The 27,997-nt window shown below is 41.8% G+C and overlaps 1 protein-coding gene across 1 annotated transcript; it reads right to left on the bottom strand.

Annotated features, from left to right (window-relative positions):
• Positions 1-1,204: 1,204 nt before the first annotated feature.
• On the bottom strand, positions 1,205-27,762 carry LOC306776705 (guanine nucleotide-binding protein G(q) subunit alpha-like). The gene is made up of 7 exons (XM_079267499.1): positions 27,197-27,762; positions 13,501-13,685; positions 12,687-12,841; positions 11,344-11,472; positions 8,736-8,865; positions 6,347-6,500; positions 1,205-5,798 (listed from the first exon to the last, which is right to left on the bottom strand). The coding sequence occupies exons 1-7, from the start codon at positions 27,330-27,332 to the stop codon at positions 5,608-5,610; spliced, it is 1,080 nt and encodes a 359-aa protein (XP_079123625.1). The 5' UTR covers positions 27,333-27,762; the 3' UTR covers positions 1,205-5,607.
• Between the last annotated feature and the right edge of the window lie 235 nt (positions 27,763-27,997).

Genomic DNA, 27,997 nt, shown 5'->3' with positions numbered 1-27,997 from the left:
CCTCGTCGGCCGGCTGATGTCTGGGCAACTAGCGCCCCGCGTGGACAGGTCGCCGCACAGCAGCCTCCACGGTCACTGGAGGCTGTGTTTATCATGGATGTCTGAAGAAGTTTGTATCATTGTACTATGAATGAATAATTAATAAATATGTTTTCATCATATATGGCTGTAAATATTGCATTATTTTAAACATTAAATCAGGCAAATCGTCATTGCAGGTACACATCTGCAGGATTAATCAACATCTATATTTGAGTCATATCCTTAAACTCTGTAAAATGTTTTATTTTTAAAAATCCACTATATCTTTACACAGCAAATAGTTTTCTGCTATATGAATGCTGTGAATCCTGTATAAATTTCTTTTTTTGGTTATTGAAGTTGCTTCAAGATATTTTCCAATAACTTATTTATTCTCTCTACTCCTGGAACTTGAGTGTTTTCCATCTGCGATAAAAACTTGATGTTCACATTAATTTACAAGCAGGTAGAGTTCACTGTCACGGAGTCACAACATTAGCTGCTACATGGATCCAAATCAAGAAGTTGTGCACATTTCAGTCCATTTAATACAAATTAAACGTGTGTAGTTTATATTACAGCTGCCAATTACCATTGTTGAAAGTATGGTGTAGTTCTTCCCCCCCCCCCTTTGCAGATGTTAAATACTACATTTAAAAGGAGCCACTGACTTTAATGCCATGAAAAAGGTATAAAAACTAACTTGTGGCGATCTGGCTCTATGAACATCACGTATTTTGTGTCGTTTCTTTGGTCAAAGTTAGTTATTGTTGCATGATAATTGTCTTAATTTTAACTTTGTACTGAAGAGAATGGAAAACAGCTTACTGGAAGGATATGGGAAGTTATGTAAAGTACACAGAACTTGTAGTATTTTACATAATTTGTATAGTTCTTCAATTGCAATATGTAAAAAAAAAAAAAACTCACTCCAAAGGAAATGTACAAGGATGCAATAAGAGAGTATAGGAACATATTTTTTTCCAATTTAAAACATTTAAAGGAGAAGGCTATGAAAATCATTTTCATGTTTGAATGAGGTTCAGGCAACAGTGGTTGAAATGAAACATACAAAAGAGAAATATGGCTAAAATACTGTAAATCAATAACCATTAGGACCCTTTTCATGAGGGTGTTGCATGAATACAGTACCTCACCCACCCACTCCCTCCCCAACCTGACAAACACATGCAATTAAAATGACATTTATCTTTAGAAACAGCAGTTCATCAATAATCTTAAATATTGAATAGAATTGTCTTTTTTTTCTTTTTTTTTAGTTAATTAATCGCATACTTAAGTGTTTATTTCTTTTAAAAACTGGACCATGAAATTCACAGGCCCTCTGATTTTTCACAACATTGGCACTTTGTTAAGAGTCCGGCTTTACAAAGAAAGGGGATTGGCACACTCATTGTACATCATTTACATTTGGTATACTTAAAAGAAAAAAAAATACATTACTTTCAATTTGTACACCACTACACCAAGTTTATTTGAACTCTTTAAAAAAAGTCTGTCTTCTTAAGTGGTCCTAAATACACGTGTTAAGGTAGACAAAAGAAACCAAATAAAAGATGCAAAGAGAGCTTTTAATATCACCGTATGTCCATCCCTCGAATCAGAATGGATCTCAGGCATAAGCAATAGCCATTAAAAGTGTACACACACACACACACACACACACACACCTCAAAGAGTACCAACGAGCGCGCTTGAACGGACATGTAAGTTGCATGAACGCAGGCCCATCGCAGTGGTGCAGTTTCAGTGCCTTCGACCCAAAGAGAGAACACACAGTCCAATCAAGTAAGAGGGAAAAGAAGAACGAGAGCGGAGAATGGCGGACATGTAAACACACAGCATATTCACTCGCTCACAATTATAACCACCAAAATATTATAATGGGCATTTCAGTACCTTCACTTGGCAAGTGTTTCAATAAATACGTTAATACTGAGGCTTAACACACAAGCTTCATTAGGAGGGGAAGAAGAGTGGATTGACAAAGGTTTCACCACAGAGCTCTGAGTGAGGTTATGACAAATTATTAATTTTTCATAGCTTTTTTCTGTGGCGGATTGATTTTGTTGGGCACAGTGTTTTGTACTGGATTGTCGTACTAACCCCCTCCACATGTCCATTCTACGCAAAGCAAAGACGGTACAAATCAACGGAAACGACCTCAGGTCTGCTGGTGGCTCTCATTAGTGGTGGTGGAACCACGTGACCTTTTTCCTGTGTTGGTCGTGCGGCTGTGAGGGGCTAACCGGACAAGGCATGAAGTGCACAAATAGTCAGCATGTGAAATCTGATACAAAGTTTTTAAAAGAGTACAACATCATGCCAACACACCGGTCCCTGTAGTGGTCACCTTCATTTTGTTAAGCATCCTCATAGCGGTCCATTCGAGTCTCATCTACAAGACAAAGTGTAAAAAAAATGAAGAAAAAGGAACCCACAGTTCGGGGGAATGGAGTGTGCTTCCTGAAAGCCAAGCTGAGGGTTTTAAAAACACACAGACATCACCGTGTTATCCCAGCAGTAAAGCAGAACACAAAACTTAATTTCCAAGCTCAGTTACAGTTTGACAGCCAGTTTATTCATCCGCATATCAAAATACATAAGCTCTTCATTTCAAACTAAAAAGTGTGCTGAATTGTGACTTCTGTTGGCGAGTGTGTGTGACAAAGCGTCGCCCTATAAACGGGACAAACTGGTCAAGAAGAAAAAAAAAAAAAAAGAAAAAAAAAAAAAGGCCTTTAAATGTTTACTGAAGCACCAAAGATGAACCCACGACCAACACAACGAGATCTCCGCAGGAATAAGTTGACTCATCAAAGTCGGAGCGTCGCAACATCTCCAATGTTGTCTCAACTCGTGGAAAATGATGGCACTTAGCATAAATATACACATGTCCCTTCTTCATTGAGTGTCTCAGGATGCACACAGTCTCACGATAATGGCTTCATCATAACACAATGTACACGTTTACACTAAAGATGTGAAGATTACGCACACTGGGTACAGGTGAATACAACCAAGGCAAAGTAATACAAAGGGTGGGTGAAGTCCCCCTAAAATTTAGCAGATCATACTGCTTTTCTATATTTATAAACCTTTTTGGCAAACTTTTTAAGATTCACAGAGAGAGTACGGCCGGATCTTTGATGTTTAATCTGACCCTTCCAGCTCTTTCAAATGTGCACACAAAGGTCAAAATGTCCCAAGAACTTCCCCTTCTTCTCACTCCAAACACAGCCAAATGCCAAAGTCAAACATGGAAACACTACCAATGAGAAGAGAGAAGCCAAATATGCATAACCACATAGTGGAAAATATGATAAAGCAAAGAAGATCAGCATATATAATTCATGACAGTAAGAGGATGGTTAGTTTAGCAATAGCCAGGACACTAGAAATGTGCTATTGCACCTTGGGAAACCCTGCTTCTTCTGCCGTCAGCCAGTCTCCTCCTCCAAAGGCAAAAAGATGGTGAACAAAGAGCCACCATGTAGGCATCTGTGGACCGCTGCATTCCTCCCTCACTGAACCTGCGGCCATCACCCTCAACAGGAAGTCATCACACTCGTTCATTCCTTGCTCCCCCCCCCCTCGTGAATTAATTGCACCTTTTGCTCTATGCCATTCATAGAGTCGTGTCCTTTCTACCAAAGCTGCTAGTAGCCCTTGTGATGAAAACGTTATGAAAACTTACCTGAATTACATTGTGAAGACAGAAAATAGCCACCTATCAACGTTCAGCTTAATGGAATATTCAAACAACTACCAGGCAAGAAACACGATATGGGATTGGTACCAATATCCAACACATATCCTTCAAAATTACAAAAAAAAAAAAATGCAAGCATCCTTGAACCGTAAATATTCAACCACTACGGTTTTTTTTTTTTTGTCTGATTTCATTTTCCTATTTGCATGAAGCACAAAACCCCATTGTCAAACAATTCAAAACAGAATTTGCGACAACTAAGTACATGAAGTATCATTGGAAAGATAGAACATTTGACTGTAAAATTGTTTTGATATTTTCACAGCAGTATAAAATCTCCTCAGTTGGAAAAAACGTTTGAGCTGAAACTAGGGAGGAAGTCTCATTTACTGTTTCAACAATACTCCGATCTGTTTGATAAATTAGACATGAAAAAAAGAAAGAAAAAAAAGTATTTACTGTCTCGCTATGCATTACCGTTTATCAAATGTTGGCCCAATAATATGGCAAAACAAAGTGGACTACAGAGAGAAGCCATATGGATGATCAAGACCAACTAACTTGCAGCGCAAAAACTTTTATCTACAAACAGACTATTGCACTGTACTGATCGGGCATCATCATTCGCACGTCGTGCACAGGAAGATTATTCTCACCATCAAAGGGAACAGAGAAAATAAAACAGTACTAATTAATACGCGTGTGATTCAGACAACGGTCGACACGGGGAAAAAAAAAAAAAAAGCCACACGAAGTGAGTTGTTATGCCATCAACATCTGAAGGATCCACTTCAATCATTGAAGCACTTCATTTTTGGCAATACCTGTTTCCAAATACATGTTAGTAACTCAACACTGACGGGATGAACAGGATACTGGCTAGCTAATTATATTTACAGAAACAAAAATTAGGTGGTTTTAAATTTGGCAATGTGATACAAAATGACAGGGGTGTTGATAAACAGGATGTAAATAATCGGTAGTGTCGTCTCTCAATTCTTAGTCTCACCGTCTGTGTTGACGCTTGTAAAAAGGAGCATTGCATTCCTTTGAGTAGTCATCTTCAATTCAATTGCAATTGGAGATCAAAAGCAGTAATAATATAACCGAGAAGTTGACATAGCAGAAAATATTTAAAGTCGACGGAGAGCGTGTAGTCGTCTCCGTCGAGCCCTCACTCGGTGTGAGCAGCATGAAAACATTTACATTCAACAGAGCTTCTGCGCGGAGTCGGGGCGAAAAAAAATCAAACACACAAATCAATACCCAGGGGAACCAAGTACCTCACTGCAACCCCAGCACGGCCTGATAATGTATTCCTATCGTCATAATTAGTTACTCCTTTAGCAGAGGAACAGAGTCCTGGTTCTGCAGCCTGGCCTCGTGCCCTCCTGCTGTAGTGTGTAGCATGCATGGGTTAAATAAGAAGAAGGGGAGAGAGCCCTTTGTCCTTCCAAGCCTCGTCTACCCACCTTCAACACACAAGCACTGGTGATAATGTAGTGTAAAGAAAGAAACCATGTGAGCAGGGCCCAGACCAAAAAGAGAGGGGTGGGGGGGGGGACACAAATGTAGGGAGTGTTATATTTGTGTTTGTACAAGAGGAGCAATTATCAGAGCCACAAAGAAGATTACCACTCTGCTAAAATAAATGGGCAAACCAACAACCAAGGAGCTCAGTGGACAGATCATGGATTAGGTTGGTCTGGTAGAGAACTCTTTGAGCAGCAGTGTGTTTCATGCAATTGTGTGCGTTTCTAGAAGTGGACTCTGCATTGTGTGTGTGTGTGGGTGTGGGTGTGTGGGGGGGGGGGGCTGCAGGTCTTGCGCTCTCTTTCTTTCCGTTTCTCTTTTCACACCAGGTTGTACTCTTTGAGGTTGAGCTGCAGGATGGTGTCTTTGACGGCGGCAAAGACGAAGCGGATGTTCTCCGTGTCGGTGGCGCATGTGAAATGGGAGTAGATGATCTTGTCACTGTCTGGGTTCAAGTCCACAAACATCTTCAAGATGAACTCCCGACCTGCTTGGCCGTCCCTCTGGGGGCCTGGAAGAAGAACAGACCGTTATATATTTAGCTGCTATTGAGCATCACATTAGCATCATTTAACCTTTATTGTTTTTTTGTGTCATTTATCCGTATTGTTTAAAATATCAGCATCCCAACAATTAAACAGAACACAATAACATTAAACTAGCTCGTTCAGTTATGTACATCAGTTTGCGTTGTAGTACAGCATCATGACCATGGGGTGTCACTGTACAATCAAAAATATAAGTGAAAGGTTCCTGCCTGTGTGTGCAAATAATGACACGGACACTTTTGGGATACAGACACTTCCACTGTTAAGATTAGAAGCAGTTAGATGTTCATAATGGCACAGGGCCTTTAAAACGGCTAAAAGTACACTGAAAATAAAAATACAGCTTGAGCTTGACTTCTCCCCTGTATGGATAATTCATTAAGTTAATCAGTCACTACTGAGGCTAACATGGCATGGTCCTACACTACACAAGGGAGAGGCAGACTATATAACATGAATGTAGTCGTTAAGATGTCGAGTTCAGGGATAAAAAAGAAAAAGGTAAAATTACCATCAAACTCTGGGAAGTAGTCAACCAGGTGAGAATACACAATCTTCTCCTCCAGCAGGTCCTTCTTGTTGAGGAAGAGGATGACGGAGGAGTTTTGGAACCACGGATATGTGATGATGGTCCTGAACAGAGCTTTACTCTCCTCCATCCGATTCTAACGAGACAGAAGGAGAAAGCAGGAAACGAGCGCGAGGTTAGGATGCATCAACGACACAAGACTTCTCAAATTCGCTGCTGAAGTTGTATCAATTCTGGCCTAATGCACAGACGCTGCGGTTAATATCAATTTCACATGGTACACATTGGATTTTCAGGATTATCTCTAAAGGTTTTGGGGTTGACATTCAGTTAGCAGCACCAACAATGAACAGACCTTTGTGTGTCTCTGAAACGCTGCCAAAGCAGCTCTGAAAGGTGCCAGACTTTAAGAATGGAGAGTCTGAGAAAGTTATTTTAGCTTTATCTATCTCTACTTTGTTTGCCGTTTACCTTTATCTATATTTGATGAAACTTTCAAGCGGAACAGCGCTAATAGCTGACCAATGGAACCGAAACTTTGTCACTGGACTTCTGCCATGACAATAAAAATACTACCAGAGACAATAAAAACACTACCAGCGACAATAAAAATACTACCAGCGACAATAAAAATACTACCAGAGACAATAACAATGAAGCCAAATTAAACTAACGTTTAGTTTGTCTTCAAAGACAAATACATGAAGAAACATTTCACAGGAAACATTTCAGTGAATTATTGTTTTTTTACTTTCACTCATTATGATTGCTAATATTAGTAGCACAGTTGAGCTGTTAGAGAAGCAAATACCCTCAAAAGACTGCGTTGTTAGGTTTGTGTTTGTACTAAAAATCCCTGGCTTATTAATGGTGATGGACTGTAGCTGGATGACATCAGTTGGAATGTAGCATATACAGAGAATACAGGATATCGCAGTAATGGATGAGATGCAGCCAGGGAACACTCAGGAGTGTCAAAACAATCCAAAAAATGGCTCAAGACTTTCCCAGTTATGTTAATTCATCCAGGCACGCTCCAAACAGAAGACTCACTCCTCCAAAGAAAACTGTCCAGCAAACAGAAAGCGGAGCAAGTGGAGTTGGGATCCTACTCACGTAAACTACTAAAAGCTTAGCGACGCTGTCAAACACGACTCGTCTTCCTCTTCCTGAACTAAACTCACTCCCCTTCAGTTTAGTCTTGGCGAGACATAACGGGATCCGGGCCAGACTTGACCCGGTGAAATCAAAGATGTTTGAAAACAATGTCGTCAGGCTCCGGCTGGTCCGAAGGGTCAAAGTCTCGGTGTCGAGCCCGTCAACACGACAGGATAATCTCTGCAGACCGTGATGCCCTAATGCTGCCCGGCCTCGTCTCGGCCGACAACCATTTAGAAACGGAGCTCAGTAACTAAATCTAAATTGTCCAGCGGGGCCTAACACCTGCGGCCAGACGACATATTACAAGCAGGAAGAAGCAAATAAACGGCAACCTGCAGAAATGTCCTTGTGCGTACACAATAAAAGGAGCAGGCCCGGTGGAGATAAAGTACAGCATGTGTGCATTAACTAACTCCTGCCAGAGTGGACAAACATTGACACGGTCGACCATGACGCTGCTGTGACGCGCCGCACATGTAGCGAGTCAAGCTGGCAGCTGGGCCTGGATTATGAAACCCAGTCGTCATGTGACCGGAGGCCGGTTTCACGAAACAGGATTCGGAGTCATCGCGGTGACGTCAGGGTTAACTCTGGGTTTTCAGTTCCACGACGGAGGTTCACTTTTTAACGGGTTAGATCATCTCCAACATAACCTGCTCCGGAGTGATGTCACTGATCTGTTAAACATTCACACAGTAGGCGATTTCTTGCCTGCTGTCCTTCCTTCATTTCTTGTTCAGACTGCGTTACTTTCAGCCGTTTAACTTCTACGTATTTGTCCGATCTCATAGCTTTCTCTTTATTTGCAAAATAAAGCGGGATCGTGGTTGTTGGGGTCGGTGAAGCCAGATAACATAAAGATACCGTGGATATGTTGAGCTGGCTTTGTGAAACAGGCCTCTGGTCAGAGAAAGGGTTTGTCAGGAGAGGAGCAGAGGGTCACATGAGCTTTATTCAGGATAATTCTATCTGGACAGTCAAAGAGGACAGAGCCTACGACATTTACGAACTATATATCTGTGGACTATACTGAGAGAGAGAGAGAGAGACTAAGCTGTGAACATAGGAAGTTGATATGGTGAACACATGTTAGCATGTTTACACATGCAGCAGACACAGAGCAACAGTGTGTGCTCTCATTCAGTGAGAAGATGTTGTGCATGCACTCAACCGTTCAGAGATCACAGCTATTTCTGCGTCGCCGTCTCACCTCGTTGTCCGACTCCACCAGGACTTGGTCGTACTCGCTGAGCGCCACCAGAAACATGATGGAGGTGACGTTCTCAAAGCAGTGGATCCACTTCCTCCTCTCTGACCTCTGACCCCCCACGTCCACCATCCTAAACGGAACAGATGAGATGGAGGGACGCCAAACGGGGGGGGGGGGGGAATAATCACATAAGAGAAGAAATGAGAATTAAATCCATCACATTGTTGAACTTTTGTTGAACCCTAAAGCCACCAGCCAAAAGAGCGGGGTCACTTCAAGACAGGGTTATGATATTCAATTAGAAAACGTATCAGTGCAAAGAGGCATTCGTCTTGTATAGCGTGTCCTGAATATTTAATTTCCACTGAGCTTTGTATCTAGTGGTGGCCAATCCATACATTTCAAAAGGCAGTGTGGTCTCACTATTGCTTCTACGTTAACATATAACTTATCTATAATGAGCCGAGCGTAGCTCAAGCCAAACACCCCTTTTGCACCGATAACATAAACAGAAGAAACGTGAACAGAGAATCTGCAGCGTGAATCATGGAGAGGACAGAGCAAACCTTCTCTACGCCGAACCAAAATAACTACAAGGAAGTGTGTGTGTGTGTGTGTGTGTGTAAACAATGCAACCCCTCTCTCCTTTCTCTCCAATGTAGATGCAGGAGAGTCCATGCAGCAGAAACATTTTCTCATTTAGAAGTGCTTACAAAAAGGTGCTAAATGTGAAAGATGTGAGAGGAGCAAGAGATGGAGGTCGGAGGAGGACAAGGAGGGTTGTTCAAAGAAAAAGAGATGAGGAAAGGATGGAATATTGGAGAATAGGGAAATGAAGAAGAATGCGAGAAATCGAATCATATGCTTGATATATGGGTGTCAATTCTGAGGTAGGAGATGTGGACGGACTCATGATTTAACGTCCATGTTTTTAAGATGAGTTTTGAGCAAATGGAATTGAATTCAAATTTGACTGAAAAGATAATGCTGTCGATAAGAATGGAAGGAGGAGCAGAGAGGGTGGAAGTCAGATTGTTTGATCAGTCGATATACCAACTAAACTGCTGCTGAAATTGCGAACTCAGACAATGAACTGAACTGTGATTGTTCTCATCAGTTGAGTCGGTTCAAGTCTCCGTCCCAGAGAATTTCACCCCGATATCATTCAAAAGACAGTGGAGCGTTGATCACTCATCACAAAAGGGGAAGTCAGCAAGTCTGCCAGAAGGAGGGCGGCCATTGATAAATGTCCTCCAGAAGAGCCATCCCAAAATAAAAGCACTTCATATAAGAAAACCTTTTTTTTCCTCTAGCAAGGATGAGTGACCTACTTAGTACGCTGCTCTCTCCTGTGCTGAATAGGCTAAGAGAAATTACATTTTCTGTGTCTTCAAAAGCCAATTAACAGAGAAGGAAGCAAGTCTAATGGAGATGTGTGTATGAAAGGTTTCCTTGTTGAGACTGTGAGCAGAGGCAGAACAACGCCACATGTGCTTGTTACTATACACGAGCCTGAGGAACTTCTTATCCGGCATCAAGTATCCCCCATGTTAAATTACATGAATATGACAACTCGTTCTCATAAATCCCGAAACTAAGAAGCCTCAAAAAAGTGGGCTCTTCTTCCAATAAGACCTGACATCTCGCGTTCATTCCCCCTTCATATTTGTATTCCCGGTCACTTAACACAAGACTGATGTCATTGAGAGCGTGTGGCGATACACCAGCAGCAGCACAGTCGAGCGGAGCCTATCGGCTGGCTGCAGCAGCAGCAGGGAGGCTGGGAACCTCTTCAGCACAACCTCAATGCAAGCAGATTTATTTCTAGCCTTGCCAAGCGTAGGAGGGGGCTGACATGATGGCTTCCTATTGATTCGCACTCTTCTGTAGTCGCTCTTGTTCACTGAGTCCAACTCCATCTTCTCTCTCTCTTTTTTTGTGTGCGTGTGTGTGTGTGTGTGTGTGTGTGTGTGTGTGCAAGAGATGGAGGAAGGCAAGCTGCTCTATGTATTGGTGGCGGGTCCTAAGACGGTCTCCGTGCCAAGTCCTGGAGGCTGTGTGTCTGGACTACACAGAACTACTACTATATAAAAACGCCTGTCTCCATGAGCCGTTCAGTTTCTAAACATGCAAACTTCATGGAGTACAGCATCCGTACATAATTATTTACACAACTTTACCTCTAGGCTTGTTTTTTTACTGTGACAAATTAGAGATTGCAGTTGATATGTTAATACGTAGAAGTATGTTTATTTTCATTATACGCTATTCTGCTAATGAATGTTTGGTCTAAAAATGTGCCCAAAAAAGGTGAAAAATGTCCACCACAATTTCCCAAAGGTCATTAAACTGCTTGTTTTGACCTACGACAGACATTCAGTACCCCCGCACAGCCGGAACGGAACGATCCTTTGTTTCGTGACCAGATGTTTCCGCCAATGCGATGATTTGACTGCGAGTCTTCTGAATACAATGAACAGCATGGACTGGGGACATTTATTCAGACAAAATGAGGACATAAAAGAATGTTGCGGGTGACGTATAAACATGTTGACAGAACACTAGGGGGGTACAGGAGTTAGTCAAAGTAGTGTTGTTCTTCTTCTACCTGAAAATGATGCTTTGCAAGTCGAAAGGGTATTCTATGATCCCAGTGGTTGGGATTCTAACCCTAAGCACGTCCTGTTGGGTTGGTAGATAGGACGGTTCAGCAATACGATCCAGATCACTTAGATAGCTAGAGACAGGAAGGACAACAAAAGACAGAGGGGGGAAGAGAACGTGAAGCAAAACAGCAGATACCGCACACCCCCCTCCAAAAAGCAAGTGGATCAGTCCAGATGTAACCGCAGGAAAGCCATTCCCAAGAGTTATGAAGGAATTAGGGGACGTTTTTGTACCTCTACCCCCAAATTGTCTCTTAGAAATTCAGCTTCAACCTTGATGGCAGCTCCCAAAGACAAAACATTCCTCCATTTTCCTCATCTGCTCCCCCTCAAAGTGCTGACTGTGAAGGTTTAAGGAAGCAGGGACTTTTAACTTGACTCCAAAAAGATGATTTAGCGCAAAAGAGAAGCTAACGTTGAAATGAAAATGAACGCCTTTTTAGCGGGACTTGGACGGAGGGTTGGGGCCTGTTCTTGAGGCCGGTCTTTGGGAGCGTACCATCAGGGATGTGTTAAAGTGCTGAGCCCTGTGCAGCACAGGGTAGGCGGGACACAGCGGCAACGGCGGTTTTCAACTAGCCGACCAACTGTATCGAGCAGCTAGCCAACCAGTGACGTCATCGGGCAGCACTCGTCACCAGTACCTGAAGATAATACTCTCCAGGTCAAACGGGTACTCAATGATACCGGTGGTAGGCACTCGAACCCGCAGCACATCCTGCTGAGTGGGCATGAATTCCGCCGACGCTATTCGCTCTAAATCATTAAGGTAACTGTGGAAAGGGAGGGAAACATGTGATGAAGATGCAAACCAACCGTCTCCACAGTATGAGACCTCATGCACATGTGCAAAGAGCAGACACAAAAACACATACAACAGCAAAACAATATTCAAATGAATGCATATTGCATGAGCCAGTAGTAGCTCTAACAACTAGGTGTACACAAGTAGAAGCTTTCATTTTTAACTTTTTAAGGAGCCATATTAGTCTGAAATGGATGAATGTAGGTTGGAATTAGCTCGGATATTATTAGGAGTCGTTTATAAATCTGCCAACATTTCCTCTTCCATGACTCTCCCCATGTGCCTCCTCTCTCTTCCCTTCCTCGGGTCGAGTGCATGATACCAGTTAGGAAGCTGAAAAAGGGTATATTAACATCTGGCAACTTTTTGATGCATCTGTGATTTCATTCATGTCTATACGTTGGAAACCGTTGTTAACCAACTACATCACATGAAGTAAATAATCATTCATTCTCTCAGATTAAAAGGTCGTAGACGTACTATTTGGTTGAGTCGGAGAGCTGGTACTCTCTCCTGCGATCATAGGCCTCCTGGATGCCAGGGTCAGCCCACAGCATCTTTATCGCACTGGTGTACGGCTGCTCGAATGAGGAAATCTGCTCCACGTCCACCTCACGTACCACCTGGGCATTGTTCTGAGAGAACAAGAAACAAAGCACACTTTAAACAACATTTCAATTTATTTTATGTTAGATTCATGAGTAAAATTCACAGGTGATTGCCTCCCAATCTCAAAGTGTCAGGTGCTTTCTTAGCCAATTATTGACTAAAATGTCCCGGGAAGTCCAATGTTTTTCTATATTGGCCACATTTACTTCCTCTACAGTGCTATATTCCTCGAAGTAAACATAGATACACAGGAGAGCCGGGATGGGAGCTAAGCAAACCCAGCTAGGACCTACCCAGCCTACTCCTCGCTGATGTCCGGGCGCAAAAAAATAAGATGGGAGGAAATAAGCCTTCAGGCTCACCCAGTAACAGAGACCTGGCTGCATTGTTGCTTCCCAGAACGGGCTGCACTTGACCTGTGGACCTCAGCACAGAGCGCAGGTCTCTGCCACATCAATGGGGGTGTACCATTCAATAATCTTGTATTTCAGTAGCTGCTCAGCACTGTACGTGCCTCACAGACTAGCAAGTAAAAAGTATTTGGATGTGGATTATCCATTTTAATATACACATCACACAAGAATATTTTCATCCCAACACCAATGTTGTACATGAACAAGTTCATTTTAATCAGTGTGAACTGAACTTTGATCTAGCTCTGGGGTAGTGTGGACTTGGTACGCACCTTGTTCTGTTCGTACTTGTACGGGATCTTGAGGGTCTCGGTTGCACGGATCATGGCCTGCATCGAGGTGAAGATGTTCTGGTAGACCAGTTTGGTGAAGCCCTTCTTGTCCTCATCTGTGTAGCCTGACCCGTGGATTATTCTCATCTGCTTGATGAAGGTGCTCTTGCCACTCTCTCCAGTACCTGAAAGGAAGACAAAAAGAAACCGGGGGGGGGGGTTAGCCGGCGACTGAAAGGGGATCATAAATGGATACAGGCAATTGCAGACAGTGTGAAAAGGTACAACTGTTGTATTCTCACACTTGACATGACCCAGGAGCAAAACAGAAAGTTCCAGTATCCTACAGTGCTCACCAACAACCGGAAAGAAACAAGGATGAGAGTATCCAATTCAAACTTTTGTTGAATGCTACATGAGCTCTAATCCATCCACCCTCATCCAACACCGTGAAGTAGCTCTCTCACATTGACGTAGTCAGCAAAATGTATTTTATCAGAGCAAACAAACAGTAAGATTCAATACAATCGTGGTCAAATTTGAGCCTTTTTTCTTTATACAACTCATATTTCTGTGGTCTTTGCATCAGGCTGACCTCGTCTGTCCGCCTCCAACTGGACACACAGGACTGTGAAAGAATCCACACCATTGTGCCCCCAGGCAGTGAGCCAGGCCTGTGTTTCACCAGTACAGGTTGGTAAGCTGAGCGTTTATTGTGAAATTACCTAGTACCTACCCATTAACATATTTTGTGTGTTCTAAAAATGTACTCAAATGTTACTTACCGGTACTCATGGTTGCATGCACTTCTGGTAAACAAGAAATGTGAGCTACATAATCCTGAGTAAGGGACCTAAACCACAGTCACAAATACATGTGGACAAAAGTTTGTGCACCGTAACGATGAAGTGTGATCATTGTTTTGGCTGCGGATGGACGGTCCGGGGTAAGTGGAGCAGCCCAGAGTAACCACATGAGGGCTGCACGGCTCACCTCAGCTCAGCAAAGAGCCGGGTGAACCGAGTTCACTCCACCTTTGTATCACAGTGACCATGCATATGCACACATGCATAAAACGCACAGAAATACCTCGTCATAGAGGAAGAAAACATGCAGGGAGAGAAATACACATAAACCCCCACAGATCCCTCACACACGACAACTTCTCCAAGAGAGCTTGCACCGCTGGATCTGGGTCTTTATATGGATATATATTCAGTGAGCATGCTACCACTGCAGGCTTAGGGGTCATCAAGTAAAGTGGAACGTTCAGAAGACGAGGCATGTCGCGGTCTAACCCAAATTCAACTTGTAGTTTCACTATGCAGCTCTCTTTCCAGAGCATACCTCCTCTGTTCCACCCACCTATTGTCTTCCTCTTCCACCACTGATCTCCATCTCACTTCTCTCAACACTCAAGTCTGAGTCACTGCAGCGAAGCGTATTCTCTTTCACTCGTGTCTTTGTCCTGCCGATCCCTACACAGTTATTTTCCCTATGAATTCAACTAAATGTGACTTTCTGCTCGTAAAATTATTCTCTAGATTCAATTATGTGTTTAAATGTATGAAGTGCCCATCACAAGTTAAAAGATACCATGTGATTGCAATCAAATTGCTCACATTATGTTTGAACAGATCCGTAACCCAAGGATATTTGATTTACATTAGCAACGTCTGGAGGCTTTCAATTTGCACATAATCTAAATAACCACATATATGCTGACACACGTGTGAGAAATACATCCATGCATGCACGCACCCAATAATGAAGCATAAACAGAAGTTAGATTAGTGTGTTAGCATGCTAACATTTGATAGCTAACAAAGAAAACACAGCGTACAGCTGAGGCTCATGGGAAGGACATTCATTGTAACGGTTCAGACAAATTTTACCGTTGTCGTTTTACAAAGGACAACCTCATTGTGGCGCTAGAGGAAAAGTCAGTGGGAGACATCCTCCAACGACCATGAATATCTGAAGAAAATTTCAAGGCAATCCCACCGATAGTAGGCTAGTTTAAATATTATGGTCTGAACTGAAGGGGACATGCGGTAGTCTACAGCCTCCATTAGCGACCTAACAGTGAAAAGGAGAGCTGCACACCGCTCATAATGTTAACGGCCACATTGTGGAGACAGAACTCTCGGGACTGATTCGATTAAGGAATGTGCTTTGTGCGATAAAGCACAGCTGGTATTCCCGAGACAAAGTAGACGAAATGTCTTCCGAAAGGATGACAAGAGTCAAGTTTGACCGTCGCTGACAGAAGAGCACAGTCGAGTGTACAGTGAAGGAGTGCCGCCAACCAGACAGGATCTCTCACTGTGGAAAGCAGGTCAGGCAACATCGGAGTTTCCCCTTCAGACAGAGTCCGTCTTTGAGAGAGGGACATAAATAGCGATTGTCAGGACACGGCACTGGAGAGTTCACTTTCTCATTGACTAAAGAGCTGTGGAGAAGGGAGGGGGTTACTGGGATGTGAGGGCTTAAGAAAAGAAAAATACAGAGTACATTTTCTATGCTTTCCAAGCAGAGAAATAACGAGAGTTTACATGGGATCGATACGTCAGCTTTGTTGTTTAATTAAGTGTGTGTGTGTATTCTCCCCAAACACACACAACCAGAGGAGAGGCGAACATGCCAAGCCAGGGTCAAAAGGGACAGAGGGCGTCGTATTGTAAAGCCCCATGAGGGAACATTTGGGATTCGTAATATTGGACAATATGAATAAAAACTTGACCCGTTTTGCAGGCACGATCATCTTTAACTCAACAGATCCCATTGTTCTCGTGCCTAACTGGAGCACCCAGCAGAAGCGTTTATCACGGACCGGCTACCGTACGTTCACCGGAGCTACTCCTGAGGGGGTAATGCTAGTTGCCATGGCAACTCCTGTCCTGGACTCATAAATACATGACCGAAAACACACCAGCTGATCGGCTTCAGTACGTCTCCACAGAGCCCAGACAAACATGCAACTTTAGCGTGCGCTTTTCTTTTTTTAATCCCACAATGTACTCAGCCGTCGGGCATTAAAATGTTATGAGAGCAGATGCTGGACACGAAGATTTGAATCTTGAAAATGCATCTTATTCTCTTCTGAATATTGGAGACTTGAACTTTCTTTTTGAATTTGTGAACCCTAAAAAAAGGTTTTGAAATTGCACAACTTTAATTTTAGAGGGACAGTTCAGCCCAAAATCAGAAATGTATATATTTTTCTTAACTGTCGTGCAACATTGTTTGGTCTGTGGATTATCTTGTGTAACCGGGTCATGATATCTGGAAAGAGACATTGCTGTTGAGAACTTAAAATGTTTTGTTTTTTTGGAGCTTTAAGCACCAAAAGCAAAGTGTCATATAGATTATATTAAAGAGGACGCAGACATCTCGACGAGCCGATATCTCGACGAGCCGATATCTCCAAAACTAGGCAACTAGCACAAAAACAATCTAGATCGATAATCTACAGGTAAAATGTCTCAGATTCAAGCTTTTTAAATGTGAATATGTTCCTGTTTCTTTACTCTATGGCCGTAAACTCAATACTTTTGAGTCTTCATGAGCTCATCATGGGAAACACTGAAACTTCATTTTTCCCCTCCATTTTCAACAACAACAATATAAATGCAAAAGATGGGCTTGATGCAATTATGTCCTATCACATTTGTTAGAAAATAAAGGGTTGGCATGCCCACTATGCCTGTAGGGACAGGAAGCAGAGCGCTCTACACACACACACACACACAATACGGCAAAAAAAAAAACACTTGAAATACTGGTACTGCTTGAGTACCTCCACTAACAACATGGGGTATAGTACCGTTTTTTTAACGACACGATAACTTTACAGTATCGGTATACCGTGCAACACTAGACCGGGGTATTAGTCATTCTGTTAAATAACCATTAACTCACAAAGAACAGGAAACAATATTTGAACAGATCCGTTTAAATGGGTCGGGCCAGCTGGAGACATCTCAGCTGTGGTTTACATGAAGACCAACAACTTGAAGCAGAGTTTGGCATCCACGTTGAAAGGGAAAGAACAAAGAGTTGAGGAGACAAGAGGGAGAGGAAGGAGGTGCAAAGTGTCACAGAGTGGTGGAGAAGGGAGCTCTAAGTAAATGATTCCTTAAAACTAAAAGTGGACATAGCGTCAAACAGGAAGCCGTGTCCACTTCAGCTCAGTGTTGGGGAAAGGTTTGCTGAAGGCCTGTCTGACTGCACAGGAACTGAATGACTGAATGTCTAGTGGCTCTTTTCACCCCCAGGAACTTCTCCGGGAACATTTTTAGGAACATTTTGACTGTAGGAGCAGAGTACAGAGTTCCCACAAGGTTCCCGCTCTCTTCCCAGTTCTGTTGGACCAGAACTATTGGGGTTAATATCACCAATTCAACAAACCCAAGTTTCACGACTTCTATTCAGATATCAATGCACTAACTGTACCAACATTAGGCAGCGGGGGAAAGTAATACAATGCATCAAGGGAACAGAATGTACTTTTCATTCCACTTCTATGACAGGTAGTTACTAGTTACTTTGCAGATTGAGACAAACGTATCCTACAATGAACTCATAAGGTCAGTTTCTATGATACGCTGTCACATGTTAAGACAACATTCATGTAATGGATTTCCCCTACAGAGCGAGAGAGTCAGTGAGCCTGGGGAAAGAAATATACAACCGGGTGCCAAATCAAACATCAAGTGTTTGAGTATTTGATAACTAACTAGCTGAACCACCAAAAGATTCAGTGGTCCTTCGTGTAGATTCTCCCTGTAACTCGTCTTATTGATTGAATGCAATTTGTACACCAATAAAACAGAAAAATACAGTTAAAACAAAACTTCTGGTTCTTGAGATCTGGTGGAAACACAAGAATGAACTAAAAGCTAGACCCAGCCCTGTGCTGCAAACTCTTTTCCAATGATAAGTAGCAAGCAGCACTAGCATCAAAATTGCTAAATCTAGCGACAAAATCAGCAAATCGGTAATTCTGACAGCCCGCCCCTTTAGGGCTCCTTCGTGTGAGAGTTTGATTAATTCATTGCTGTCGGGACGTCGTGAGAATATCAACAAATATCACAAAAATATTTTTGAAGAAGAATACTATTCCGTGCTGAAACGGTTTTATCGAAAGCCTGATTCCAGATCTGCAGATTAAAAACACCATTTGGGACTGAGAGTGTCACAACACTTGGATTGCCATATTGGCAGATGCTTCATTATGCAGCTGCTATGAATACAGTAACCCCTGCATGCTTGAGAAGAATGTGTGTGTGAGAGAGATTTCCCATGTCACTGTTCCTTTCACGAGATGGAAGCCCTCCACCCCCACCAATCCTCTATTATGCTATATGTCTACAGATACAAGACCACATGGGACAGAAAGGAAAAGGAAATTAGTAATAGGTGGACAGGGGGAACAAGACGGTGGAGAACAACAACACACTGTATTACAACATTATTTCTGCTGTCGCCGTTGTTATAGTGGAAAAAAGGCCCGATATTATCAGCCGAAAATGTATCCGATTAATCATTTGGTCTATAGAAAGTCAGAAAATAGTGAGAGTTCACAAAGTGGTCTTCAATTGCCTTGTTTTGGCAAACCAAAAGGTCCAAAACCTAAGTATATTCAGTTTACCATCATTAAAAACTACAGAAGGCACCAAATATTCACATGTGGAAAATGACTTAAAGGACCAGTGTGTAGGATCCAGTGGCATCTAGCGGTGTTGGTTGATTAAAACCAACTGCTCGCCCCTCCCTTTCCTAGCGTGTCGGAGAACTGCCGTAGCCTTCAGGTAACATAAAAATGCAAACGAGCCAGCGTTCTGTTTGTCCGCTGTGGGCTACTGTAGAAACATGGCAGAGTGGAAGAGGACCCGCTCACGATGTAGATAGAAAAGAGCCTCATTCTAACAAAAACACAAGTTTTAGTTTATAAAACTAATGAAATCATAGTTATGAGTATTACATATTCCCCTTCTTATCGTGTTTTTGTTCCTTAAAATTAAAAACATCCATATCGTTTCAAATCGAAGCAGCTGGACTAGTGCGCACCAGGAACCGATTGGACACTGCATATGTCGTGGCTTTTACAACGTCTTCATCTCCTCACTTCAAAGACGGTCTGAACAGCATCTATGCTGAGACAGAGAGAGAGGGGCAGCGAGCACAGGATCTCTATTCCAGCTTTCAGATCATTCCGAGCATACTTTTCCTTCTAAAGCACTTACATGCCAATTCAATAATTTTGCCTATTTTGGGTCCAATTTAATGAAAATAGTTGGACTGGAAGAGCAGTATTTCCCACTGTACAGAGGTTTTCGCTGCAGTTCGCAGTCCCTCGAATAATTGTGATCCGTCTTCAACTTCACTTCCTTCTTCCTTGTCCAAGACTTAGTCTGGAACTTTTCCCTGTGTAAACATGCAACAAGAACGTTGAAGCTTTTTGTCCTTTCAGGTATCCAGACCGGTTTGATTTTCATATTCTCACTCACACACACACACACACACACACACGCACACACACAGGCACTCAACTGATAAAACAAGTGCTACAACTTATAGATACTTCATTTCAAAAAACAAACATTTGTCTTAGACTTCCAACCCAATCTACCATAGACCTCATATATAACTCAAGACGTTGAGCTATAGGAGAAGGCTTTAATGGGAGTCTATAATAAACGAGCCAGACAGGCGGCGACATGAGAAGCACCGGGCAGTCTCTCACAGGCCTGACTGCCACATAACTGCCGAAACTCTGGGTGTGTCAACATCGGTTTGCTCAACCAACACAGCCGCCAGACAAACAGTGCAAGAACTGCGAACACCTACTTGTCTTGCCTTCGTACCACACTGTGAAACTACATTTTTCATCTAGCGGGCACAGAAGTTCAGGGGCTGCACACAAATAGCTCTAAAAAAAAATTAAAAAAAGATGGTTGGCATGGCTGCTACAGTACAGGTATACTTACACCACAAGTGCTGGTATACATTTCATTACCATAACAAAACTACTTTAGGAGCAACGAAATTCAGACAGCGGCGGGCAGTACCACAGTTTTGCCTTCTGCAGCTCACGTTACTGCAGTTTTACAAGCGCGTCTGAGAACTACGGTGGCCTGCAGGTAACGTAGAGCCACACTAGGCCCTCTCTGGTGTGTGTGTGTGTGTGTGTAGTTTGTCCGTTTTTGGCTACTGTAGAAACATGTCGGTGCGGACTCAGCTCCCTGTGTAGATATGAAGGGCTCATTTTAAGCTAACGAAAAGAAAAATGCTTCGTTTCAGGTGATAAATGAAAACAGTTATTCCATTTCTGCCAATGAAGCCCCCTTTAATCCTAAACATTGGCCATTGAAGCTTTTCTTTTCATTTTTTCTTATGTTCATCTGCAGCATTTTTCACAGCATGGTACAGCCATTGATATAAAAGGAGTGGTCAAAACAAAAAATACACCCCTCAGTAAAATGCAACGCGATTAAACCTCACGACTGCATTAGTTTTTACCTCGTGTGTTCCCTAATAAACTGACCACAGAGCGTACTTTACATATCTTCTCATGGGATCCCAAAAGTTCCAGATAAACTGTGCAAAACATTACTAAACATTGTTAAGTATGAAAGTCTCAGACTGTGAAGGCAAAGCAGAGATGGTCAGTCATCATCGCTGACATTGCAGCATTCTGTGAACAGAGCTAAAAACTGGATGAACGATAGATAGTTTTATGACACGCTGCTTTAACTTAACTTGCCAAGTAGATTTTCAAAATGCATTGTGTTGTGTATAAAGAGCCATCATGTCACATTGGAACAAACACATTTCATGTGAAATCTACTTAGATAATCTATTCATTGTTGCAGTCAACTGTTAGGCATAAATAATGGCCAAATATCTGGTTTCAGCTTCTCAAATGTAAAGATTTGTTTTCTTTTGTAATATGAGACAGTAAATTTAATATTTTGACATGTTGGGTTGAACAAAAGATGCAAATTAAAAAGACATCAAAGTGGGTTTGAAGCAAGTGTAAATCGATTTTTTTCCCCACAATTTTGGAACATTTCAGTTTAGTTCTTTACTTTATTTTGTCAGAACAGACAAAAAAAATAGTATTTACAATAAATTAAATATGACAGTGAAAAGTAGCAAAGCCTAAAAGCAAATGTAAATTACTTATTAATTGTCACAACTATCAAACTATTTTCTTTTATCGGTTAACCAACTAATCATCTCAGCAATAAACTGGACGACAACTATAATCACCTAATATCATCCCACCAGAATAAAAACGTTAGACCACAGAGGCAATGCTTCCTGTTGACAGGAAAATGGTGCCACACAAGTCATATTGGGTCAAGTAATAAATAGATGTCCTGGCAGTAATTTATTGAGCAGCATTATGAAAATGAATTCAGTATCCCACTGACAGAGACACACGAAGTCAGGCTGCAGGAGTCCAGCAATTTGAGATTTTCTTGGAAATAAGCTCACGTGGGTGACGATTAGCATTATCCACCTTGGCTGAGAGTCAGTCAGCGTTAGACATACAGTGGTGGGAGTGAGGATACAAGGGAAGGGATCTGCCAACTCTGCCTTCAGCAGCGCTGGTGTACCCGTGAGGATAGCTGGGTACCACAGGGCAGTCCTAAGACGGCCCACAATGCCACTGTTCAGACACACTCCCTGCCAAGTCTCTTTTGGGTCACTCTATCCTCTCGGTGTGTGGGTTGTTCCATCATTTTGTTAGTTCTACAAAACTCTGCCATGCCTGCCGTTACCTTGGCAGCAGCTAACAGGGATCCAAATAAATATGGCCAACACGGAGCTTATCTGCTGGGCTTACTGAAAGACTTACTAAGAGAAACCATAATAGGCCTAGGTAGGCTCCATGCATGAGACATCCTTGGGTGTTGCCAAAAAACAAACACTCATTAACCCAGATACTACCGGCCTGTGTGAGCGGTGTGCACATTGACAGATGAAGTGTGTGCTCAGTGTGTGTACACACGTACACACACACACACACACACACACACACACACACACACACTGAATTCAGGTAAATATCATGTGCGGCCCGAGGCTTTAGCTCGTTCAGGTGTACAGAATGTACAGAATGTCCGGATGTCGTGGATTTAAAAACCGGCTCAGAGCCGCTGTAGGCTCCCCTGTAGCGCTGCATTTAAAACATGACAAATAGCAAGGTAACCGTGTTTGAAATGATAAAAATTACTATTTTAGCTCACTCCATCCTCCAAAATACACACGTATTTAATGGTTTTACATTACAATAAGTTATTTGGTGTTGATCACATTAAAACTACATTTTTATATGTACCTGATGAACCAAAAACCTATGAATGGGTATGCTGAACCGTTAGCTTAAACTTTGTTGTATTGAAGCAGCTATAATCAATATTTTTATATGAGCGACGGATTACATTATATGTATGTGGTCATTCATAGTGACAAGCTCACAGATAGTTATCACCTGACCAGCTCTGCTAAGCAGCCGTAGCAGCTTTTCAGCTCATCGTTTTGTTTTTAATGGAACAACTTCACTGTTTTGGTTCAGCCCCACTGCATCGGGTCATTTTCAGCCGCAGCAGGCAGCTGTTTTTGGCAAAGAGCTTAAAACTCCCCGTACACTAGCTGCTCAGCACCAAACAGCAGATATACACGGTGAGCGAGTAGCTGTTGAAGTAGTAGAGCATGTAGCCGCTAAGGAGGGATATTTACTACAGACATGACTCCAAATTAATAATTACATTGCTCTGTAGCTGCTGGACATGAAAATAGGCACCAGGGCTCAAATCGTAGCTCACAAAAAAGCACAATTGTACCCCAAACAGAAGACAAGGAACAATAATAAGAGTGACAAAATATAAAACTTTTTTTTAGTTGCACTGTCAATACATACAGCTGTCTCAATTCAACAGATTGCAAATGACAATTTAATTGACATAAATGGGAATTAAAGGGTAATTTCATTGAAAAGCATGTTAAAATGATCATGGTGTGATTTTTGTGGGGATTTGTAGCAAAATAAGATGTTTTTGTCAGTGTGTAGAGTATGTGTAACCAACGACATCTCTGCTGCAATATTTTATGTAAAACGTATTTCTCTGGAGACAATATTTGGCCGTTCTGGTTATAAAATGATGAGCCATAACAATTCAACTGTCAGAGACTGGACCTCAAATGTACACAACATTGACTCAAAACATTTTAGACTTGATAAAGAAATGGGAGTGATGGCATTACATTTTATTGAGCTTGTAAAATGCATTACTGTAAACTATTTAAAATAGTCAGATTTTCTGATATTTCTTGTAGGAATCACAACTGATTTCAGTCAAATGCTCCCGAGTTGCCCGCTTTGTAACAGGGCTGTTCAATATGAACACACTCCATAGAAGAAGAAATATGTAGCATTCGTGCAGTAGTACACGTTTTACAGGTTTTTCATTCATACGAGTGACTTAACCTTCAGTCAACAGTGGATCCACATGGGAGACGTTAAAGTGACTGTCTCGAGTCATTGTTTGCACACGATGCACAAAAGCACTTTATTCGGACACACTTTCATGCTATGTATAAAGTTTCTTGTTAATAAAGAAATACCATGATAATAATACTCCTGAGAATAATATATCACAAGAACATGAAAGTATATTGTCATCACGAGAATATACTTTCGTGTGCATCTGACAAACAAACATGAACATATTTAGAAAAACGGTCCCGCCCTGAAGACGGCTCACAGACTGGTGTTGTTACTGCAGCTCCCTGGGCTGCAGCTGCACACATTTAATTACTTGTGACTTTCATTAGCTACAGCTGACCCTGGCTCCTCCTCAGCTGGCATTTCTGCCATGCACGAGCTCACCACACTGTGGAGGAACGCCAGCCCGTTGCTGATAAACAGCTGGAATAAAGAAATTGTAAAAAACACAGCAATGCTCCTTAAAAAGGTCACAAGTAAGTATGTCACAGTTTAGAAGAGCATGACAATGAGAGTCAGAGAAACACCCAGGTTGTATCTTTCCAGCTGAAAACTGAAATATTTGGTTAAAGCTGCAACATTCGCGAGCAAATCACAAAAACTATAAAAAGTTTGTTGTTTGAAACAGTGAATTTAAGCCGTCACAAGCCATTGAAGAGATGCGACATGATGCCAAAATCATAATAAAAAGCTGCAGTTTGCGTGAAGGTCTATAAAAAGGATCAAAGACGTCCATAATAGGTTCCAAATGAAGTGAGACAACCAGAGTGCACCATAACTCACACTGTAGTGGCTACATAGTGCTTAGATCCTTTTCACACAAGCCTAAATAATGTGACAGCAGACTCCCACCACAAGCTGGAAAAAAAGACAAATGACTCCTGCAATTTGTACTTTAGCATTTTCAATGAAAAAAAAAAGAAGATTTGGGTTGCGAGGAAGGAAAAGGGATTTCTTCCAAATCAATCTCTGAGTGCGTCACCATCCCAGGAATAGGAGGACAATAATATTATGTCGCTCCACCAACAACACTTTTATATTTCTAATCAATGTTTGGCAATATGTTGGCCAACTGAATCAACAGATGCCTTTTGTGTGTTGCCAACCATTCATTTTTTGTTGTGCCATTTTTCAATTCGAGGCTTTGATATCACGTAGCACTCAGTCACACTGAAACGTCATATTACAGCTAAATATTAACAGGATTCCAGGAGTTTGATATCTCATTTTAAATTAGTTAAATAACTTATCATAGATAGAATAGACACAGAAGACATAAAATGTAATCAATACATAAGAAACACAAAATAATAAAAGAAACACGCAGCTCACGTTCTCACTTTTAACTACAACAGTTTTGCTTAATAGCTAGAAATGATTCATAATCTATAAACACACGGATGAAATGTATTCATGAATTAATTGCGAGTGAGACTAAAGTTTTAAGACTTTCTGTTTCATTGAAACTTCAACGTACCACTTACTGACGCAGTTAAAAGGTGAAAGGAGGAAAGATGACTTATGCATGTTGGTGAATCGGGTGGATTTATACCTTTTCAACATCTGGCCAGATTGCTCAAGCCACCGCCCATCCATTTAACAATGTTTCTGTGGAAAGCACGTTTCTAAATGGCTCTTTCTATAAATATATTACGGTCATATTCTAAGCCTATTAGGCATCCACTACTCTACATGCTAATGAAATAAGAACATCTCCTTATGTTAGCAAAGATTCTACAAGGTTCTGACAATGATACGACTCATAAACATGAATTGTTTGAGAACAAAGTCAAGAAAGGTTATTTCTTAAGATAAGTTAAGATCTTATCTTGAGTTTTAGGTGCCACAGCAGTTCAATTTGCTAATGTATACACTGCTATCCCTTTGAGTGTTGGACGTTGTTGCCGATAGGAGCGTATCCTTATAAAGCCACAAAGTGTGAATTCAGTCACTTGTGACAATAAAGCACAGAGTTACTGAAGAGTAGTCATATGATACTGAATACTTCAGCATGTCATTATGATGCAGTTTGTAGCCAACCCTAAACTTGGAACAAGCTAAATAACAGCATTCTCCGCCAACATAACGAAACATAAAAACTAGTCGGTGGATGGCAGAGCCTATTCTTTGGAGAGCAGTTATTTCCCCCCGAGTGGGAGACCTCAGTGAAGGCCTTTTCTAGACCAGACACCAAGAGAATGCGGTCTCTCTTGTAGTAGACTTAATTAAAACAAACTCTTAATCTGCATTCAAGCCATGTTTAACAGGCAGATAAAACTACGGTGATGTGGAAGGCCACTACAGGAAGAAGAGCTGGTTGTGAGACGCTAAACTTAACGAACAAACATATAATTAATATATATATATATATATATATATATATATATATATATATATATATATATATATATATATATATATATATATATTCTCTCAGGAGGATAACCATGTATATTTCTATGAAATTTGATTTGGTTGATTTACAGAAAGAGACTTCAAATGTTACAACCCATTCTCTTATGCCGTTTGAGTCTATTTGTGTTTTGTGAGTTGCAGCAAAGTCACAAAAATAGCCAAAATTAAGCCGGAACAACCATCTCATGAAGTGGAATACATGAAGTGACGACAGCCTCCTGCCTCCGTTATCTTGTGAGGGGTCGACAGACTTGTCATGAACCTGACAATGTCAAAGGGCTTTTAATTAGGCTGTGGAGGCAAAAGAAGCAAGAGGGCCGACCCAAGATGGCAGCTATGAACACAGCACAGACTGTTGGTGTAAATGTCATTCATATATTTATAAAACACATACACTGTGTGTGTGTGTGTGTGTGTGTGTGTGTGTGTGTGTGTATATATATATATATATATATATATATACACACACACACACACACACACATTACCCAGCTTCCTGGGTCAATGGCTGCTCTTAGGTCCTCCACTACTAGCGCCCATCTGAATTTTTTATTTGCATATGGCTTAACACACAAATCCTGTAGTGACCAGGGAACTGTGGCTCGTGCAATTGTGGATGCAATGTTTTGCATGCAAAACCTTTACAATGCAATCAATCTCAGGCACTATCTGATTGGTGTATGTGTGTGCGCGCGTGGTTGTATCAAGTAGGGATGATGTGCAAATGTCCAGCCAATGTGAGACAGTCTCCGTTAGACTTACCCAGCAGAAGAAGCTTCAGCTCCCGTCTTGCGTCCCTCTTGTCTCGCCGGAGTTGTTTCTCGATCTCAGAGTTGATTCGTTTGGACTCCTTCGCCTCTTCACTCAGGCAACAAGCCATCATGGAGTCTAAAGTCATCACCGCATGAGCTGAAAAGCCCGTCTGACAAGGGGGCCTCCGGGCTACACCTCACACAAGTATCAGAGAAATGAGCAACAGTCCCGTTTTTGTCAACAAGTTATATCCACACGCTGAATAACGGAGCTTGAGGGGCTCTTGGTGCAGAATGTGGCAGTCTTGTTTGTTGGCGAAACTGCTGTCAAGTGTCAAATATTTGACAGCTAACGTCAAAGTCTTTAGTAGATCCTCAGGCGACAGGAACACACAATGTGCAATGCAACATGTTAAATATCTCAGATGACTACCGAACGCGTAAATAAGTTTTATTTGATGCACTTTTCCAAAAAAAAGAAAGAAACAGAGCTGAAATTAGTTAGGATAACGTCAACTAGCTTGTAGGCTAAATGCTTGCTAACGTTATAACGAAAGCTAACGTTGACAACTTGATGGATTGTCAGTGTTAACCAATACGTTAAATCTAGTCAACTAAAACCGCAAGTCGAACACAATCCGGATTTTATTCCAAACTACCACTTTCGGTCCCAGAGACAGTGGGACAGTACTGGCTGCCACATTTGTACAATCCCTCTGCTGGTCGCCCGGCCGAGTACAAGGCTAGCCGCCCAGAAACCAACACTGTACGCCCGCGCAGCGACGATGAGCACCCGTTAAAACTGTCCATC

This window comes from Melanostigma gelatinosum (genome assembly GCF_949748355.1).
Source record: "Melanostigma gelatinosum genome assembly, chromosome: 4".
NCBI lineage: Eukaryota > Metazoa > Chordata > Actinopteri > Perciformes > Zoarcidae > Melanostigma > Melanostigma gelatinosum.
The sequence above is the reverse complement of the archived record's forward strand: the minus strand, read 5'-3'. Positions and strand labels throughout refer to the sequence as shown.

Excerpts from the sequence above, each read along its gene's own strand:
- LOC306776705 (XM_079267499.1), bottom strand. The coding sequence starts at position 27,332 with ATGACTTTAGACTCCATGATGGCTTGTTGCCTGAGTGAAGAGGCGAAG. Across the intron at positions 8,866-11,343 it reads TTGCAAAGCATCATTTTCAG|GATGGTGGACGTGGGGGGTC; the intron begins GTAGAAGAAGAA and ends TGTTCCGTTTAG. Across the intron at positions 5,799-6,346 it reads CTACTTCCCAGAGTTTGATG|GCCCCCAGAGGGACGGCCAA; the intron begins GTAATTTTACCT and ends TTCTTCTTCCAG.